The sequence below is a fragment of the Stenella coeruleoalba genome, assembly GCF_951394435.1.
Source record: "Stenella coeruleoalba genome assembly, chromosome: 6".
Taxonomy (NCBI): Eukaryota; Metazoa; Chordata; class Mammalia; order Artiodactyla; family Delphinidae; genus Stenella; species Stenella coeruleoalba.
The window spans coordinates 56,252,351-56,269,985 of NC_137151.1; the positions used below are offsets into that span (position 1 = coordinate 56,252,351).

Sequence of the window (17,635 nt, forward strand, 5' to 3'; positions counted from 1 at the left end):
CCTGCCTTATGCACTGAGGTGCTCTTATGTTGGGTGCATATATATTTATAATTGTTATATCTTCTTCTTGGATTGATCCCTTGATCATTATGTAGTGTCCTTCCTTGTCTCTTGTAACATCTTTAAAGCCTATTTTATCTGATACGAGTATTGCTACTCCAGCTTTCTCTTGATTTCCATTTGCATGGAATATATTTTTCCATCCCCTCACTTTCAGTCTATATGTGTCCCTAGGTCTGAAGTGGGTCTCTTGTAGATAGCATATATATGGGTCTTGTTTTTGTATCCATTCAGCAAGCCTGTGTCTTTTGGTTAGAGCATTTAATCCATTCACGTTTAAAGTAATTATCAATACATATGTTCCTATCACCATTTTCTTAACAGTTTTGGGTTTGTTTTCCTAGATTCTTTTCTTCTCTTGTGTTTCCAGAAGTTCCTTTAGCATTTGTTGTAGAGCTGGTTTGGTGGTGCTGAATTCTCTTAGCTTTTCCTTGTCTGTAAAGCTTTTGATTTCTCCATCGAATCTTGGTTGTAGGTTGTTCCCTTTCATCACTTTAAATATATCGTGTCACTCCCTTCTGGCTTGTAGAGTTTCTGCTGAGAAATCAGCTGTTAACCTTAGAGTTCCCTTGCATGTTACTTGTCGTTTTTCCCTTGTTGCTTTTAATAATTTTTATTTTTTGTCAGTTTGATTACTATGTGTCTCAGTGTGTTTCTCCTTGGGTTTATGCTGCCTGGGACTCTCTGTGCTTCCTGGACTTGGGTGGCTATTTCCTTTTCCATGTTAGGATGGTTTTCAACTATAATCTCTTCAAATCTTTTCTCAGGTCCTTTCTCTCTCTCTTCTCCTTCTGGCACCCCTATAATGCAAATGTTGGTGCGTTTAATATCCCAGAGATCTCTTTGGCTGTGTTGATTTCTTTTCATTCTTTTTTCTTTATTATGTTCCACAGCAGTGAATCCCACCATTCTGTCTTCCAGGTCACTTATCCGTTCTTCTGCCTCAGTTATTCTGCTATTGATTCCTTCTAGTGTATTTTTCGTTTCAGTTATTGTATTGTTCATCTCTGTTTGTTTGTTCTTTAATTTTTCTAGGTGTTTGTTTATTCTTCAATTCTTCTAGGTCTTTGTTAAATATTTCTTACATCTTCTTGATCTTTGCCTCCATTCTTTTTCTGAGGTCCTGGATCTTCACTATCACTATTCTTAATTCTTTTTCTGGAAGGTTGCCTATCTCTACTTCATTTAGTTGTTCTTCTGGGGTTTTATGTTGTTCCTTCATCTGGTACATAGTCCTCTGCCTTTTCATTTTGTCTATCTTTCTGTGAAAGGGGATTTCGTTCCACAGACTGCAGGATTGTTGTAGTTCTTGCTTCTTCTGTCTGCCCTCTGTTGGATGAGGCTATCTAAGAGGCTTGTGTAAGCTTCCTGATGGGATGGACTGGTGGTGGGTATAGTTGGGTGTTGCTCTGGTGGGCAAAGCTCAGTAAAACTTTAATCTGCCTGTCTGCTGATGGGTGGGGCTGAGTTCCCCCCCTGTTGGTTGTTTGGCCTGAGGCAACCCAGCACTGGAGGCTATGGGCTCTTTGGTGGGGCTAATGGAGTACTTCCCAGAACTTCTGCTGCCAGTGTCCTTGTCCCCGCAGTGGGCCACAGCCACCCCCCCAACAACAGCATGCAGGCCTGGCTCAGTCTCCTATGGGGTCACTGCTCCTTCCACCTGGGTCCCGATGTGCACACTACCCTGTGTGTGCCCTTCAAGAGTGAAGTCTCTGTTTCCCCCAGTCCTGTCAAAGTCCTTCAATCAAATCCCGCTAGCCTTCAAAGTCTGATTCTCTGGGAATTCCTCCTCCTGTGCCAGACCCCTGGTTGGGAAGCCTGACATGGGGCTCAGAACCTTCACTCCAGTGGATGGATCTCTGTGGTATAACTGTTCTCCAGTTTTTGAGTCACCTACCCAGCGGTTATGGGATTTGCATTTATTGTGATTGAGCCCCTCCTACCGTCTCATTGCAGCTTCTCCTTTGTCTTTGGATGTGATGTATCTTTTTTGGTGAGTTCCGGTGTCTTCCTGTCGATTACTGTTCAGCAGTTAGTTGTGATTCCAGTGCTATCATAAGAGTGAGTGAGCACACATCCTTCTACTCCACCATCTTGAACCAATCTCCCCTCCCATATACTTTAAATCATCTCTAGATTACTTATAATACCCAGTAGAATGTAAATGCTATTTAAATAGATATCAGCGTGCAGAAAATTCAAGATTTGCTTTTTGAAACTTTCTGGAATTTGGGGGGAAGCTGTGGATACAGAGGGCTGACTGTACATCAAACTTAAAAACTTCTCCGCAGCAAAGGAAACAATCAACAGAGTGGAAAGGCAACCTACAGAGAAATATCTGCAAACCATATATATGGTAAGTTAATACCTAAAACATATAAAGCATTCCTAGGGCTCAACAAAGAAAAATAAACAACCTCATTTTTTAAATGTGCAAAGGTCTTGAATAGACATGTCTCCAAAGAAGATGTACAAATGGCCAACAAGCATATGAAAAGGTGCTCAACATCACAAATCATTAGGAAAATGCAAATCAGAACTACAATGAGAAATCACCTCACACCCATTAGGATAGTCACTATCAAAACAAAACAAAACAAAAACCAGAAAATAACTAGTGTTGGTGAGAACGCAGAAAAATAAGAACCCTCGTGCATTGTTGGCAGTAATGTAAAATGGTGCCGCCACTATAAAAGATAGTATGGAGGCTCGTCAAAAAAATTTAAAATAGAATTACAATGTGATCCAGCAATTCCACTTCTGGGTATATACCCGAAGGAATTGAAAACATAATCTCAAAGAGCTATCTGCACACCCATATTCCCAGCATCATTACTGACAACTGCCAAGAGGGAGAAGCAACCCAAGTGTCCAACAATGGATGAATGGATAAACAAGATAGGGTATACTCATACAATAGAATATTATCCAGCCTTAATAGAAGGGAAATCCTGCCATTTGTAGCAACCTTAATGAACCTTTAAGACATTATGTTGAATGGAATAAGCCAGCCACAAAAAAACAAATACTGTATGATTCCACTTATATGAGGTATGTAAACTATAGAAACAGAAAGTAGACTGTGGTTACCAGGGGCTGGGGAGAGGAGGAACAGGAGAATTGTTCAATGAATAGAGAATTTCAGTTTTGCAAAATGAAAAAGTTCTAGAGATCTGTCACAGAACAATGTGCATACTGTTAAAACTTACCTTCTTAACCATTTTTAAGTGTACAGTAGTGTTATTTATTTTTTAACACACACACACACACACACACACAGAAAAACATCTGGCACACTATTCCATAAAAACTGAGAAAGTAATTCTAATGTCTATATAGAAATATGCTAAAGACCAAGAATAACTAAAACAGTTCTGAAAAAGAACTAATATGTAAAGGAGGCAAAAATATACAGTGGAGAAAAGACAGCCTCTTCAATAAGTGGTGCTGGGAAAAATGGACAGCTACATGTAAAAGAATGAAATTAGAACACTCCCTAACACCATACACAAAAATAAGCTCAAAATGGATTAAAGACCTAAATGTAAGGCCAGACACTATCAAACTCTTAGAAGAAACCATAGGCAGAACACCCTATGACATAAATCACAAGATCCTTTCTGACCCACCTCCTAGAGAAATGGATATAAAAATAAAAATAAACAAATGGAACCTAATGAAACTCAAAAGCTTTTGCACAGCAAAGGAAACCACAAACAAGACCAAAAGACAACCCTCAGAATGGGAGAAAATATTTACAAATGAAGCAGCTGACAAAGGATTAATCTCCAAAATATACAAGCGGCTCATGCAGCTTAATATCAAAAAAACAAACAACCCAATCCAAAAATGGGCAGAAGACCTAAATAGACATATATCCAAAGAAGATATACAGATGGCCAACAAACACATGAAAGGATGCTCAACATTACTAATCGTTAAGAGAAATGCAAATCAAGACCACAATGAGGTATCACCTCACACTGGTCAGAATGGCCATCATCAAAATGTCTACAAACAATAAATGCTGGAGAGGGTGTGGAGAAAAGGGAACCCTCTTGCACTGCTGGTAGGACTGTAAATTGATACAGCCACTATGAAGAACAGTATGGAGGTTCCCGAAAAAACTAAAAATAGAGCTACCATACTACCCAGCAATCCCACTACTGGGCATATACCCAAGAAAACCGTAATTCAAAAAGAGTCATGTACCACAATGTTCACTGCAGCTCTATTTACAACAGCCAGGACATGGAAGCAACCGAAGTGTCCACTGACAGATGAATGGATAAAGAAGGTGTGGCATATATATACAATGGAATATTACTGAGTCATAAAGAGAAATGAAATTGAGTTATTTGTAGTGAGGTGGATGGACCTAGAGACTATCACACAGAGTGAAGTAAGTCAGAAAGAGAAAAACAAACACCATATGCTAACACATATATATGGACTCTAAACAACAAAAAAATGGTTCTGAAGAACCTACGGGCAGGACAGGAATAAAGATGCAACTGTAGAGAATGGACTTGAGGACATGGTGGGGGGAGGTTAAGCTGGGACGAAGTGAGAGAGAGTGGCATGGACATATATACACTACCAAATGTAAAACAGATAGCTAGTGGGAAGCAGTCGCATAGCACAGGGAGATCAGCTCGGTGCTTTGTGTCCAACTGGAGGGGTGCAATAGGGAGGGTGGGAGGGAGATGCAAGAGGGAGGAGATATGGGAATATATGTATACATATAGCTGATTCACTTTGTTATACAGCAGACACTAACACACCATTGTAAAGCAATTATACTCCAATAAAGATGCTAAAAAAAAGAACTAATATGACTTATACTACCTGATTTCAACACTTATTTCAAGGGCCTCCCTGGTGGCACAGTGGTTAAGAATATGGGTTCAAGCCCTGGTCCAGGAAGATCCCACATGCCGCAGAGCAATTAAGCCCATGCGCCACAACTACTAACCCTGAGCTCTAGAGCCCACGAGCCACAACTACTGAAGCCCGTGCGCCTAGAGCCCATGCTCCGCAACAAGCCACCACAATGAGAAGTCCGCGCACTGCAACAAAGAGTAGCCTCTGCTCGCCACAGCTAAAGAAAGCCTGCACGCAGCAACAAAGAACCAATGCAGCCAAAAATTAATTAAGAAAAAAAAAAAGAAGACCTACTTCAAGATAAAGCTACAGTAATCAAGGCACTGATGTAACCGGCACAAGGACAGACATAAAGATCAACAGGTCACAGAAAATCTATAAACAGACCAGTAATACAGTCAAGTGATTTTCAACAAAGTTGCTAAAATAATTCAATGGGAAGAGATTTCTCAATTAATGCTGTTGGAACAATTGAATTCCCATTTAGGAAAAGAAGAAAAGCTTACTCTAATCTTGCAAAGTACACAAACATTAACTTGAAATAAATCATAGACCTAAACATAAAATATACAACTATAAAACACCTAGAAGAAAACAGGATAAAATCTCAACAACACTAATAATCAGAAAAATGCAAATTACAGGTACAATGAGATACCACTTCACACCCACCAGAATGGCAAAAATTAAAAGACTAACAATACCAAATGTTGGCAAGTATGTGGAGAAATTGGAATTTTCAGTTGGGAACTTAAATGGTGCAACTGCTTTGAGAAACAGTTTGGCAGTCTCTCTCAAAAGTTAAACATTCACTTACTATACAACACAGAAATTTCACTCCTAACTAACCAAGAGAAAGGAACCATGTCCAGACAAAGACATGTACATGTACATGAATGTTACAGTAGCTTCATTCATAATAGCCATAAACTGGAGAAGCCCAGAAGTTCATTAACAGTTAATGGATAAATATACTATGGTATATTCATGTAATGGAACACTACTCAACAATTCAAAGCAATGAATTACTGATATGTGCAATAATATAAATGAATCCTAAGCATTCTGCTGAGTGAAAAAAGCCAGATACAAAAAGTATATACTGAAGGATTCCATTTATATCAAATTCTAGAAAGGCAAATATGATCTAGAGTGCCAAAAAGTAGATCAGTGGTTACACAAGGCCAGGGGTGGAAAAATATTGACTGTAAAGGGGATAAAATAACTTTCTGGGATGATAATAACATTTATACCTTGATCATCATGGTGGATGCACAGGTATACACGTTTCAAAAACTCATCACGCTGTATATTTAAAATGAAGAGATATTATTATTTAAATTATACCTCAATAAATTTTATCCAAAAAAATAGATTATGGAGCTGTACTGTCCAATACAGTAGCCACAAGTGGCTATTTGAATTTAAATCAATCACAATTAAGTAAAATATTCATATCCCCTGTAACAGTAGCCACATTTCAAGTGCTCAATAACCACATGTGCCTAATGTTACTACAATGGTCAGTACAAAGAACACTTCCATCATCACAAAAAGTTCTACTGGATAGCAATGATACAGAGGATCTGAATTAGACAATTATCAATTTGATATCTATATCTATCTATATATTGATATACTGTAATATATCAATAATGTTGCAAAAACTAATTTTGGAACCAAAGAGAAGAAATACTTTTCCTTCAAATATCCATCGAAACTTTATAAAAAATTAACCATATAAATTTTATAACAAACATACAAGGAAAATCTCTAACTCCCCAAAGAAATACAGTTTCACATTTGATTCCATGCAACAAAACTAGACACCCCTTTCCCAAAACACAACCTCAAAACTAATCAAACAATTTGCAAAGTTTAAAACAGTTTTTCTACCAACCTTTGGGTAAAAGTAGAAATGTAAGCTGAAAGTATATATTACTTAGAAATTGAAGATATGGAAAATATGGCAAAATCTAGGTAGTGAATATTTATTATTTGGTCAGTACCCCTTTTCTGGAAACTGTCCCTTCCACCACTATCCTCCTTAGGATGTTGCTCCATTTATATATAATTCTACTCTCCACGGTCAGACAAATCTCAGCGCTGCACCTCATGCCTGCAGAGACTAGCACTGGGGTACGCTCCTGAATCAGGTTGGGAGCCTCTGGGATTTTTGGAGTTGGCACTAGAGAGAAATGTCAGAATGGTTCCTTTCTGGTGGGTGAAACTGTAAAATGTAAAATTTGGGACCTACAGGTGTTCATGTTTTTCTAACACATGGAAAAGGCACACTGAGTATCACAGAAGGTGGCTATTCAGAAGCCTTGGAGCAGATAAGAAACAGTACCCCAACAACACTCACGTCTCTGGTGCCAGTTTTTCCTGAGGCTCACTTATAGTAACTATTAATAATTACCATTTCTGCTTAACCTAATTCAAGTTGAGTTACTTTCAGTTGCAAATAAGGGTCCTGATATAACATACCAAAGCCAAAAATATACAGCCATTACCATGCTCAGAGAAAATTTCATAGCCTGAAATTAAATGAGTTTACTGCCATTTATTGAGTGGTGCTCTTTTAAGTACCTACCATGCATTAACTCATTTGATTCTTATAAGAATCCCATGAGGTTAAGTGCTAGTATCCCATTTTGTACATAAGGAAAATGAGACACAGCAAGATTATATAACCTCCCACAAGGTACCTCAGCTAATAAGTAATGAAACAGATTTAGACCCAGGCAGTCTGGTTCTTCAGTGCATATGCTCAACTACTAGATCATAGTGGCTCCCATAAGTATGTTTCTTACTAAATAATAACTAAAAATAATGAAATTAAATTTGAATTAAATGCTGATGAATAAGAGAGTCACATAAGGAATTATAAGTGGTTAAAAACATTTAAAAGCGCTCAAACTCAATATTATACAAAAAAATGCAAAGTGAGATTACTTCTCACTCACTAGAATGAGAAAGATTAAGATTGCTAACACCCAGTAGAGGCAAGGATATGGGAAATAGGGACCCCATATAATGTTGAGAGGACAATTTGTCAGTATCCTTCACTAACTGCAGCTTTAGGTAATTTATTCTACAGAAACATTCACATTAAGACTGCAAGACAGGGCGGAGTCAAGATGGCAGACTAGGAGGACACGGAATTTGCATCTCTGCACAACTAGAGCACCTACCAGGGACCAGTGGGGGACCATGGACACCTAAGGGGATGAGAGGAACCCCCAGTGACCGGGTAGGACGTGAGGTGTGTGTGGGGGGCAGTGATGGGGGAGGAGAAGTGGAGGCAGGATGGGACCGGCACCCCTGAGGGGTGGCTGGGGGAGGGGAAGGGATCCCATGCCCAGAAAGGGGGGGGGACAATTAGGAGGGCAGAGGATCAAAAGGGAGCATGTCCAGGGTTTCCCCTGCCCAACTGGGCCCCCTGGGAGCCTGCAGAGATCCCGGTCCTGATCCTCTGTCCACTTAGGCCCCCTCTAGCCACGCAGGTCCTGAGAGAGTGGGAGGGAGGGAAGGGGGAGCAAAAGTAAAAGCCAGACCTCTGGGACCAGCACCCCTGAGGGGCGGCTGGGGGAGGGGAAGAGTTCCTACACCCAGCGGGACCCACCCATGGTTGGGGTCCAGCAGTGATGGGGGAGACTGTTGGGGGCGGAAGAATGGAAAGGAATGCGGCCAGCGCTTTGCCTGCCCATTTGGGCACCGGGGAGCCTGCTGCCCTTGTGGGCATCATCCTCTGCCCTCAGACCCTCCCTTCTGCTGTGCAGAGCCCAAGCCCCAGCCCTACACCCTCACCTAGGGCCCTACATCTACACTCAGAGACACCGCCTGAGACCCCCTCCAATGAGCTGGGCCTAAACCCCACCCACACACCCTCACATAGGGCCCTACCTCCAAACTCTGGAACTCCACACTCCGGAGGCCCTCTGGATGTGCTGCCTCTCCCCTTCTGCGCAGGTCCTAAGCCTAGGCCTCGCCCCCAAGGCCTCTGACAGCTGTGTCGGTCTTGAGCCTAAGCCCCGCCCCATGCTTAAACATAACCACCCCCCCACAGGTCTCACCATAGCCTAAGCCCCGCCCCTACCTAAGTTCCACCCCTGCATAAGCTCCGCCCCCAATAGCCAAGGCTTTTTTTTTCCTTCTTTTAGGTTGGCATTCACTTTTACCTTGTTGTTGACTCCTTTATATTTTTATTTTTTCTAATCTTTTATTTTTCCAATTTTATTTTATTCTTTATACTTTGTTATTGTTCGTTCCTTTTGGCTTGTTCCCCCTACCCTTTTTTTTCTCTTTTTTTCTGTTGTGGTTTTCTTTTACCTTGTTGCAGTTGTTTCAATTATATTTTTATTTTCCTAATGCATTTTTTATCTTTCTAAATTTATTTTATTATTTATTCTTTGTTATTGTACTACTCCTTTTTTTCTTATTTTTTGCTGAACCGCACAGCTTGCGGGATCTTGGTTCCCAGCTGGAGGTTGGGCCTGAGCTCCTGTGGTGGGAGCACTGAGTCCAAATCACTGGACTAACAGAGAACTTCAGGGAATATTAATCAGAGTGAGGCCTCCCAGAGGTGCTCATCTCACCACCAAGATCAGCTCTACCCAACCACCTGCAAACTCCAGTGCTGGACGCCTCAGGTCAAACAACCAGTAAAACAGGAACACAATCCCACTCATCAAAAAAAAAAAAACAACAAAACAATGTTACAGACAAAAGGAGCAAAGTAAAAACCTACAACACCAAATAAATGAAGATGAAATAGCCAACTTACTTGAAAAAGAATTAAGAGTAAGGACAGTAAAGATGATCCAAAATCTCGGAAACAGAATGGAGAAAATACAAGAAACGTTTAACAAGGACCTAGAAGAACTAAAGAGCAAACAGTGAGGAACAACACAATAACTGAAATTAAAAATACTCTAGAAGGACTCAATAGCAGAATAACTGAGGCAGAAGAAAGGATAAGTGAGCTGGAAGATAAAATGGTAGAAATAACTGCCATGGAGCAGAATAAAAAAAAAAAGAATGAATAGAAGTAAGGACAGTCTCAGAGACCTCTGGGACAACATTAAACACACCAACATTTGAATAATAGGGGTCCCAGAAGTAAAAGAGAAACAGAAAGGGTCTGAGAAAATATTTGAAGACATCACAGTTGAAAACTTCCCTAACACCAGAAGGGAAATAACCACTTAAGTCCAGAAAGTGCAGAGAGTCCCATACAGGATAAAGCCAAGGAGAAAAACTCCAAGACATGTTAATCAAACTAGCAAAAATTAAATTAAAAAAATATTAAAAGTAGCAAGGGAAAAGCAAAAAATAACACACAAGGGAATCCCATAAGGACATCAGCTGATTTCTCAGCAGAAACTTTAAAGGCCAGAAGGGAGAGGCAGGATATATTTTAAATGATGAAAGGGAAAAACCTACAACCAAGATTACTCTACCCAGCAAGGATATCATTCAGATTCGACGGAAAAACCAAAAGCTTTACAGACAAGCAAAAGCTATGAGAATTCAGGACCACCAAACCTGCCTTACAACAAATGCTAAAGGAACTTCTCTAAGTGGGAAACACAAGAGAAGAAAAAGACCCACAAAAACAAACCCAAGTCAATTAAGAAAATGGTAATAGGAACATACATATCGATAATCACCTTGAATGTAAATGGATTAAATGCTCCAACCAAAAGACAGACTGGCTGAATGGATACAAAAACAAGACCCATATATATGCCGTCTACAAGAAACACACTTCAGAGATATGGGAACATATGTATATGTATAACTGATTCACTTTGTTATAAAGCAGAAACTAACACACCATTGTAAAGCAATTATACTCCACTAAAGATGTTAAAAAAAAAAGAAATGCACTTCAGACCTAGGAACACATACAGACTGAAAGTGAGGGGGTGGAAAAAGATATCCCATGCAAATGGAAATCGAAAGAAAGCTGGAGTAGCAATACTCATATTAGATAAAATAGACTTTAAAATAAAGACTGTTACAAGAAGTAAGGAAGAACACTATATAATGATCAAGGGATCAATCCAAGAAAACATAACAATTATAAATATTTATGCACCCAACGTAGGAGCACCTCAATACATAAGGCAAATACCAACAGCCTTAAAAGGAGAAATTCGCCGTAACACAATAATAGTGGGGGACTTTAACACCCTACTTACACCAACAGACAGATCAACCAGGCAGAAAATAAATAAGGAAACACAAGCTTTAAATGACACAATAGACCAGGTAGATGTAATTAATATTTTCAGGACATACCACCCAAAAGCATTAGAGTACACTTTCTTCTCAAGTGCACATGAAAAGTTCCCCAGAATAGATCACATCTTGGGTCACAAATCATATCAAGTATCTTTTCCAACCACAACACTATGAGATTAGAAATCAGTTATACACACAAAAGAAAAACCTGTAAAAAAAAACATAAATACAAGGAGGCTAAATAGTGTGCTGCTAAATAACCATAGATTACTGAAGAAATAAAAAAATACCTACAAACAAATGACAAAAAAACCACGATGATACAAAACCTATGGGATGCAGCAAAAGCACTTCTAAGATGGAAGTTTATAGCAATACAATCCTACCTCAAAAAACAAGAAAAATCTCAAACAATCTAACCGTACATCTAAAGGAACTAGAGAAAGCAGAACAAACAAAACCCAAAGTTAGTAGAAGAAATAAAGATCAAAGCAGAAATAAATGAAACAGAAACAAAGAAAACAATAACAAAGATCAATAAAACTGTAAGTTGTTTGAGAAGATAAACAAAATTGATAAACCTTTAGCCAGACTCAGCAAGAAAAAGAGAGAGGACGCAAATCAATAAAATTAGAACTGAAAAAGGAGAGATTACAACTGACACCACAGAAATACAAAAGATCATAAGAGACTACTATAAGCAGCTATATGCCAATAAAATGGACAACCTGGAAGAAATGGACTAATTCTTGGAAAAGTACAACCTTCCAATATTGAACCAGGAAGAATGAGAAAATATAAACAGACCAATCACAGGTAATGAAATTGAAACCATAATGAAAAATCTTCCAACAAACAAAAGTCCAGGACCAGATGGCTTCACAGGGGAATTCTATAAAATATTTAGAGAAGAGGTAACACCCGCCCTTCTCAAACTCTTCCAAAAAACTGCAGAGTATGGAACACTCCCAAACTCATTCTACGAGGCCACCATCAGCCTGATATCAAAACCAGACAAAGATACTACAAAAAAAGAAAATTACAGACCAACATCACTGATGAATATAGATGTAAAAATCTTCAACAAAACACTAGCAAACAGAATCCAACAGCACATTAAAAAGACTGTACAGGAGCTTCCCTGGTGGCGCAGTGGTTGAGAATCCGCTTGCCGATGCAGGGGACACGGGTTCGTGCCCCGGTCGGCGAAAATCCCACATGCCGGGGAGCGGCTGGGCCCGTGAGCCATAGCCGCTGAGCCTGCGCTTCCGGAGCCTGTGCCCCGCAACGGGAGAGGCCACAACGGTGAGAGGCCCGTGTACCACAAAAAAAAAAAAAAGACTGTACAGCATGATCAAGTGCGATTTATCCCAGGGATGCAAGGATTCTTCAATATATGCAAAACAATCAATGTGATACACCATATTAACAAATGAAAGAATAAAAACCATATGATCATCTCAATAGATGCAGAAACAGCTTTTGAAAAAATTCAACATCCATTTATGATAAAAACTCTCCAGAAAGTGGGCATAAAGGGAACCTACCTCAACATAATAAAGACCATATATGACAAACCAGCAGCCACATCATTCTCGATGGTGAAAAACTGAAAGCATTTCCTCTAAGATCAGGAACAAGACAAGGAGGTCCACTCTCGTCACTATTATTCAACATAGTATTGTAAGTCCTAGCCACAGCATTCAAAGAAAAAGAAATAAAAGGAATACAAATTGGAAAAGAAGAAGTAAAACTGTCATTGTTTTCAATGACATGATACTATACAAAGAAAATCTGAACGATGCCACCAGAAAACTACTAGAACTAATGCATTTGGTAAGGTTGCAGGATACAAAATAATGCACAGTATCTCTTGAATTCCTATACACTAACAGCGAAAGATCAGAAAGAGAAATTAAGGAAACAATCCCATTTACCATCACAACAAAAAGAATAAAATACTTAGGAATAAACCTACCTAAGGAGACAAAAGACCTGTACTCAGAAAACTATAAAACACCGATGAAAGAAATCAAAGATAACATAAACAGATGGAGGGATATACCATGCTGCTGGATTGGAAGAATCAATATTGTGAAAATGACTATACTACCCAAAGCAGGGTAGTTCAATGCAATCTCTATGAAATTACCTATGGCATTTTTCACAGAACTAGAACAAGAAATTTTACAATTTATATGGAAACATAAAAGACCCGAATAGCCATAGCAATCTCGAGAAAGAAAAACGGAGCTGGAGGAATCAGGCTCCCTGACTTCAGACTATACTACAAAGCTACAGTAATTAAGACAGTATGGTACTGACACAAAAGCAGAAATATAGATCAATGGAACAGGATAGAAAGCCCAGAGATAAACCCACACACATATGGTCACCTTATCTTAGACAAAGGAGGCAAGGATATACAATGGAGAAAAGACAGTCTCTTCAATAAGTGGTGCTGGGTAAAATGGACAGCTACATGTAAAAGAATGAAATTGGAACACACCCTAACACCATACACAAAAATAAACTCAAAATGTATTAAAAACCTAAATGTAGTTCCAGACACTATAAAACCCTTAGAAGAAAACGTACATAGAACACTCTTGACATAAATCCCAGCAAGATCCTTTTTGACCCATCTCCTAAAGGGAAATAAAAATAAATGGGACCTAATGAAACTTAAAAGCATTTGCACAGCAAAGGAAACCATAAACAAGATGAAAAGGCAACCCTCAGAATGGAGAAAATATTTGCAAATGAAGCAACTGACAAAGGATTAATCTCCAAAATATACAAGCAGCTCATGCAGCTCAATATCACAAAAACAAACAACCCAGTCCAAAAATGGGCGGAAGACTTAAATAGACATTTTTCCAAAGAAGACATACAGATGGCCAACAAATGCATGAAAAGATGCTCAACATCACTAATCATCAGAGAAATGCAAATCAAGACCACAACGAGGTATCACCTCACACCAGTCAGAATGGCCATCATCAAAAAATCTAGAAACAGTAAATGCTGGAGAGAGTGTGGAGAAAAGGGAACCCTCCTGCATTGTTGGTGGGAATGTAAATTGATACAGCCACTATGGAGAACAGTATGGAGGTTCCTTAAAAAACTAAAAATAGAACTACCGTATGAGCCAGCAATCCCACTACTGGGGATATACCCTTGAAAACCGTAATTCAAAAAGAGACATGTACCACAATGTTCACTGCAGCACTATTTACAATACCCAGGACATGTAAGTAACCTAAATGTCCATCAACAGATGATTGGATAAAGAAGATGTGGCACATATATACAATGGAATATTACTCAACCATAAAAGGAACAAAACTGAGTTATTTGTAGTGAGGTGGATGGACCTAGAATCTGTCATACAGAGTGAAGACTGTCAGAAAGAGAAAAACAAATACCGTATGCTAACGCATATATATGGAATTTAAAAAAGCAGTACTGATGAACCTAGTGGCAGGGCAGGAATAAAGACGCAGACGTAGAGAACAGACTTGAGGGAAGACTTGAGGGCACGGGGTGGGGAAGGGAAAGCTGGGATGAAGTGAGAGTACCACTGACATATATACACTACCAAATGTAAAACGGATGGCTAGTGGGAAGCTGCTGCTTAGCACAGGGAGATCAGCTCGGTGCTTTGTGACGACCTAGAGGGATGGGATAGGGAAGGTGGGAGGGAGGCTCAAGTGGGAGGGTATATGGGGATATATGTATACATATAGCTGATTCACTTTGTTGTGCGGCACGCAAACACCATGGAGCATTTATACACCAATAAAGATGTGAAAAATAAAGAAAAAAGAAAAAAAAAGAATTACCATATAACCTAGCAATTCGACTTCTGGGCATTTACCCAAAGGAAGTGAAAGCAGCAACTCAAAGAGATATTTGTATATCCCTGTTCAAAGCAGCATTATTCATAATAGCCAAAAGCTGGAAGGAAACCAAACATCCACTGATGGATGAATGGATAAACAAGATGTGTACACATACAATGGTGTATTATTCAGCTTTAAAAAGGAACGAAATTCTGACACAGGCTACAATGTGGATGACATTATGCTAAATGAAATAAGCCAGACACAAGAAGACAAACACTGTATGGTTCCACTGATATGAGATATGTAGAATAGTCAAATTCATAGAAACAAGAAGGTATATAGTTTCAGTTTTGCAAGAAGAAAATATTCTGGAGCTTGGTTACACAATAGTGTAATACACTTAAAAATGGTTAAGACAGTAAATTTTATGTGTATTTTACTACAATTAAGAAAAGATGTATTTAAATAATTAATGCCTGCATCTAATTACAAATTTCCCCAAATCTGGTATACCTGTCTCTCTGATGAGCTGGGTAAGTTTAGGACATAAGTCCCAGTTTATTATCACCCCCATCAACCATCAACTCACTCTCAGACTACACTCCACTACACCTCCACTGTAGTGGAATTTTGCCTTCACTATAACTGATCCAGACCAGAAATGAGGCAGTCTAAAGATTTCTGAGAAATAAAAACAAATAGAAAGGGGCCCACATGTGTACACTTTCTTAAAGACTTTTAAGATTTTTGCTTACTGTTTAACAATAATTTAGTTTAACTGTAAAAGTACACTACTGGCATAAGAAACAAAATCAGAGTAAATAAATGTAAGTTCAGCAAAAAAAAAAAATTAATTTTAAAAAAAGGAATACAGTTTCAAACAAGTATTAAACTTGCAAAAATAAATGAGTTCTAAAATTCAATGATCACAAAACTGGAAAAACAGGTACACTTACATACATTTCTGGTAGCATTCTAAACTATTTTTTCCTAGAAAACAATCTAATAAAAGTCTAACAAGAACTATCAAAACTCTTCTTTTTAACATTCATAAAATATCCTGGGGGCTTCCCTGGTGGCACAGTGGTTGAGAGTCTGCCTGCCGATGCAGGGGACACGGGTTCGTGCCCCGGTCCAGGAAGATCCCACATGCCGCGGGGTGGCTGGGCCTGAGCCATGGCTGCTAAGCCTGCGCGTCCGGAGCCTGTGCTCCACAACAGGAGAGTCCACAGCAGTGAGAGGCCCGTGTACCGCCACAAAAAAAAAAAAATATATATATATATATATATATATATATTTTCTGATTAGTTAATTCTGCTTTGGGGAACACATGTCATGAAAATACCCCTAAGTAATGGTAACAACACAATGAAAGGAGTACCAAGATATCAGCACAATGCTATTAACAATATAAAGCTTTTCAAACATATACATACACCAAATAGTAGAAGAGTCAAGTTGTAGCATAGAGCTCCAGTGGAATAAAGTTATTAACACTGAAAATTATGTAGACTAAGTCAATATTCAGAAATGTATATAATAGTCTCAAAAATAAAAAGCACCATATGGATTCACTGATTACAACTATGTAAAGTATGTATGTCTGTGTTCATTTACAAAGATTAGAAATTAATGTGAAATGATGTAACTTTATATCCTTTAAATTCTTATTTCTGTAAGGTTGTTTAAATTCATGATAGACAAAATAAAAATAATAGATCTCAACAGTCTATCTTAAAAAACAGTATTTTAACTATACATTCTAGTAACTAAATACATATTTCACAAGTTTAAGTAAGGCTTGTCAAGATTATTTCTTTTGTCTCTAATCTTATCCAAACCTGCTCCATCCAATTTTATTCATTAAGAAACATACAATGTTCAGTAGTTCACCTCAGATCTAAGGAATTTTTAAAAAGAAAAAAAAAAAGAACTTATGAGAAATAAATTTTGAAAAAGTTTCACATTTAAACACAAACTTCTGTGAACAGTCTACATTATTTATTCATTTAGTACATAATATGCCCTGAAACTTAGAATAGCATCACATACCTGATGCGATGACAGGATCTTTCATAAGCTCCCTAGTTATTGGACATATAAATTCATCAGGAATTTCAGAGGAAAGCGTTTTCATCTTTGTCCTGAGCTCTTCAATTTTCCGCAGAACTTTACTACGCAGCCCTAGAGATTCTGAAAAGAAATTATTCTGTTAGGGCTGGAGAACTATTACTTCTAACCTTTATGCAAGTCTTCAGCAAAGAGAAATTTCATCTACTACAACCAAAAATCTTCAGACATCCAGTTTTACCACATGGAACCTTTTCTTTATAAATTCTTTAATCAATATTTGTAGTATAGAATACTGTGTGATTAAAATAACTCAGCAAGTTTATTCTAAATAACTTTTGATTCTCAAAGTTCCTCAAGAATTTCACATTGCCCAAATACTAATATACCACACAAAATCAGAAAAGGCTCATTATTATAGGTTAATTTATTTAGACAACAAAAAATTTCCTAAAAATCGTTTCTAAAGATGTTCAATTTGATAATATAAAAATTCCATCTATTTTTAAACATTATGAAATTGG

At 38.3% G+C, this 17,635-nt stretch overlaps 1 protein-coding gene across 5 annotated transcripts in view; it reads right to left on the reverse strand.

The window, feature by feature from the left end:
- Positions 1 to 17,635, reverse strand: part of WDSUB1 (WD repeat, sterile alpha motif and U-box domain containing 1) — a 76,222-nt gene that overhangs the window by 19,982 nt on the left and 38,605 nt on the right. For all 5 annotated transcript variants that reach the window (XR_013828605.1, XM_079923503.1, XM_079923501.1 and 2 more), the window contains exon 10: positions 17,094 to 17,234. Coding sequence is in view for 4 of the 5 variants with exons in the window: in XM_079923503.1 (XP_079779629.1) it covers positions 17,094 to 17,234 (141 nt within the window). In the remaining variant the exon portion in view is untranslated. The remainder of the gene's footprint in view (positions 1 to 17,093; positions 17,235 to 17,635) is intronic.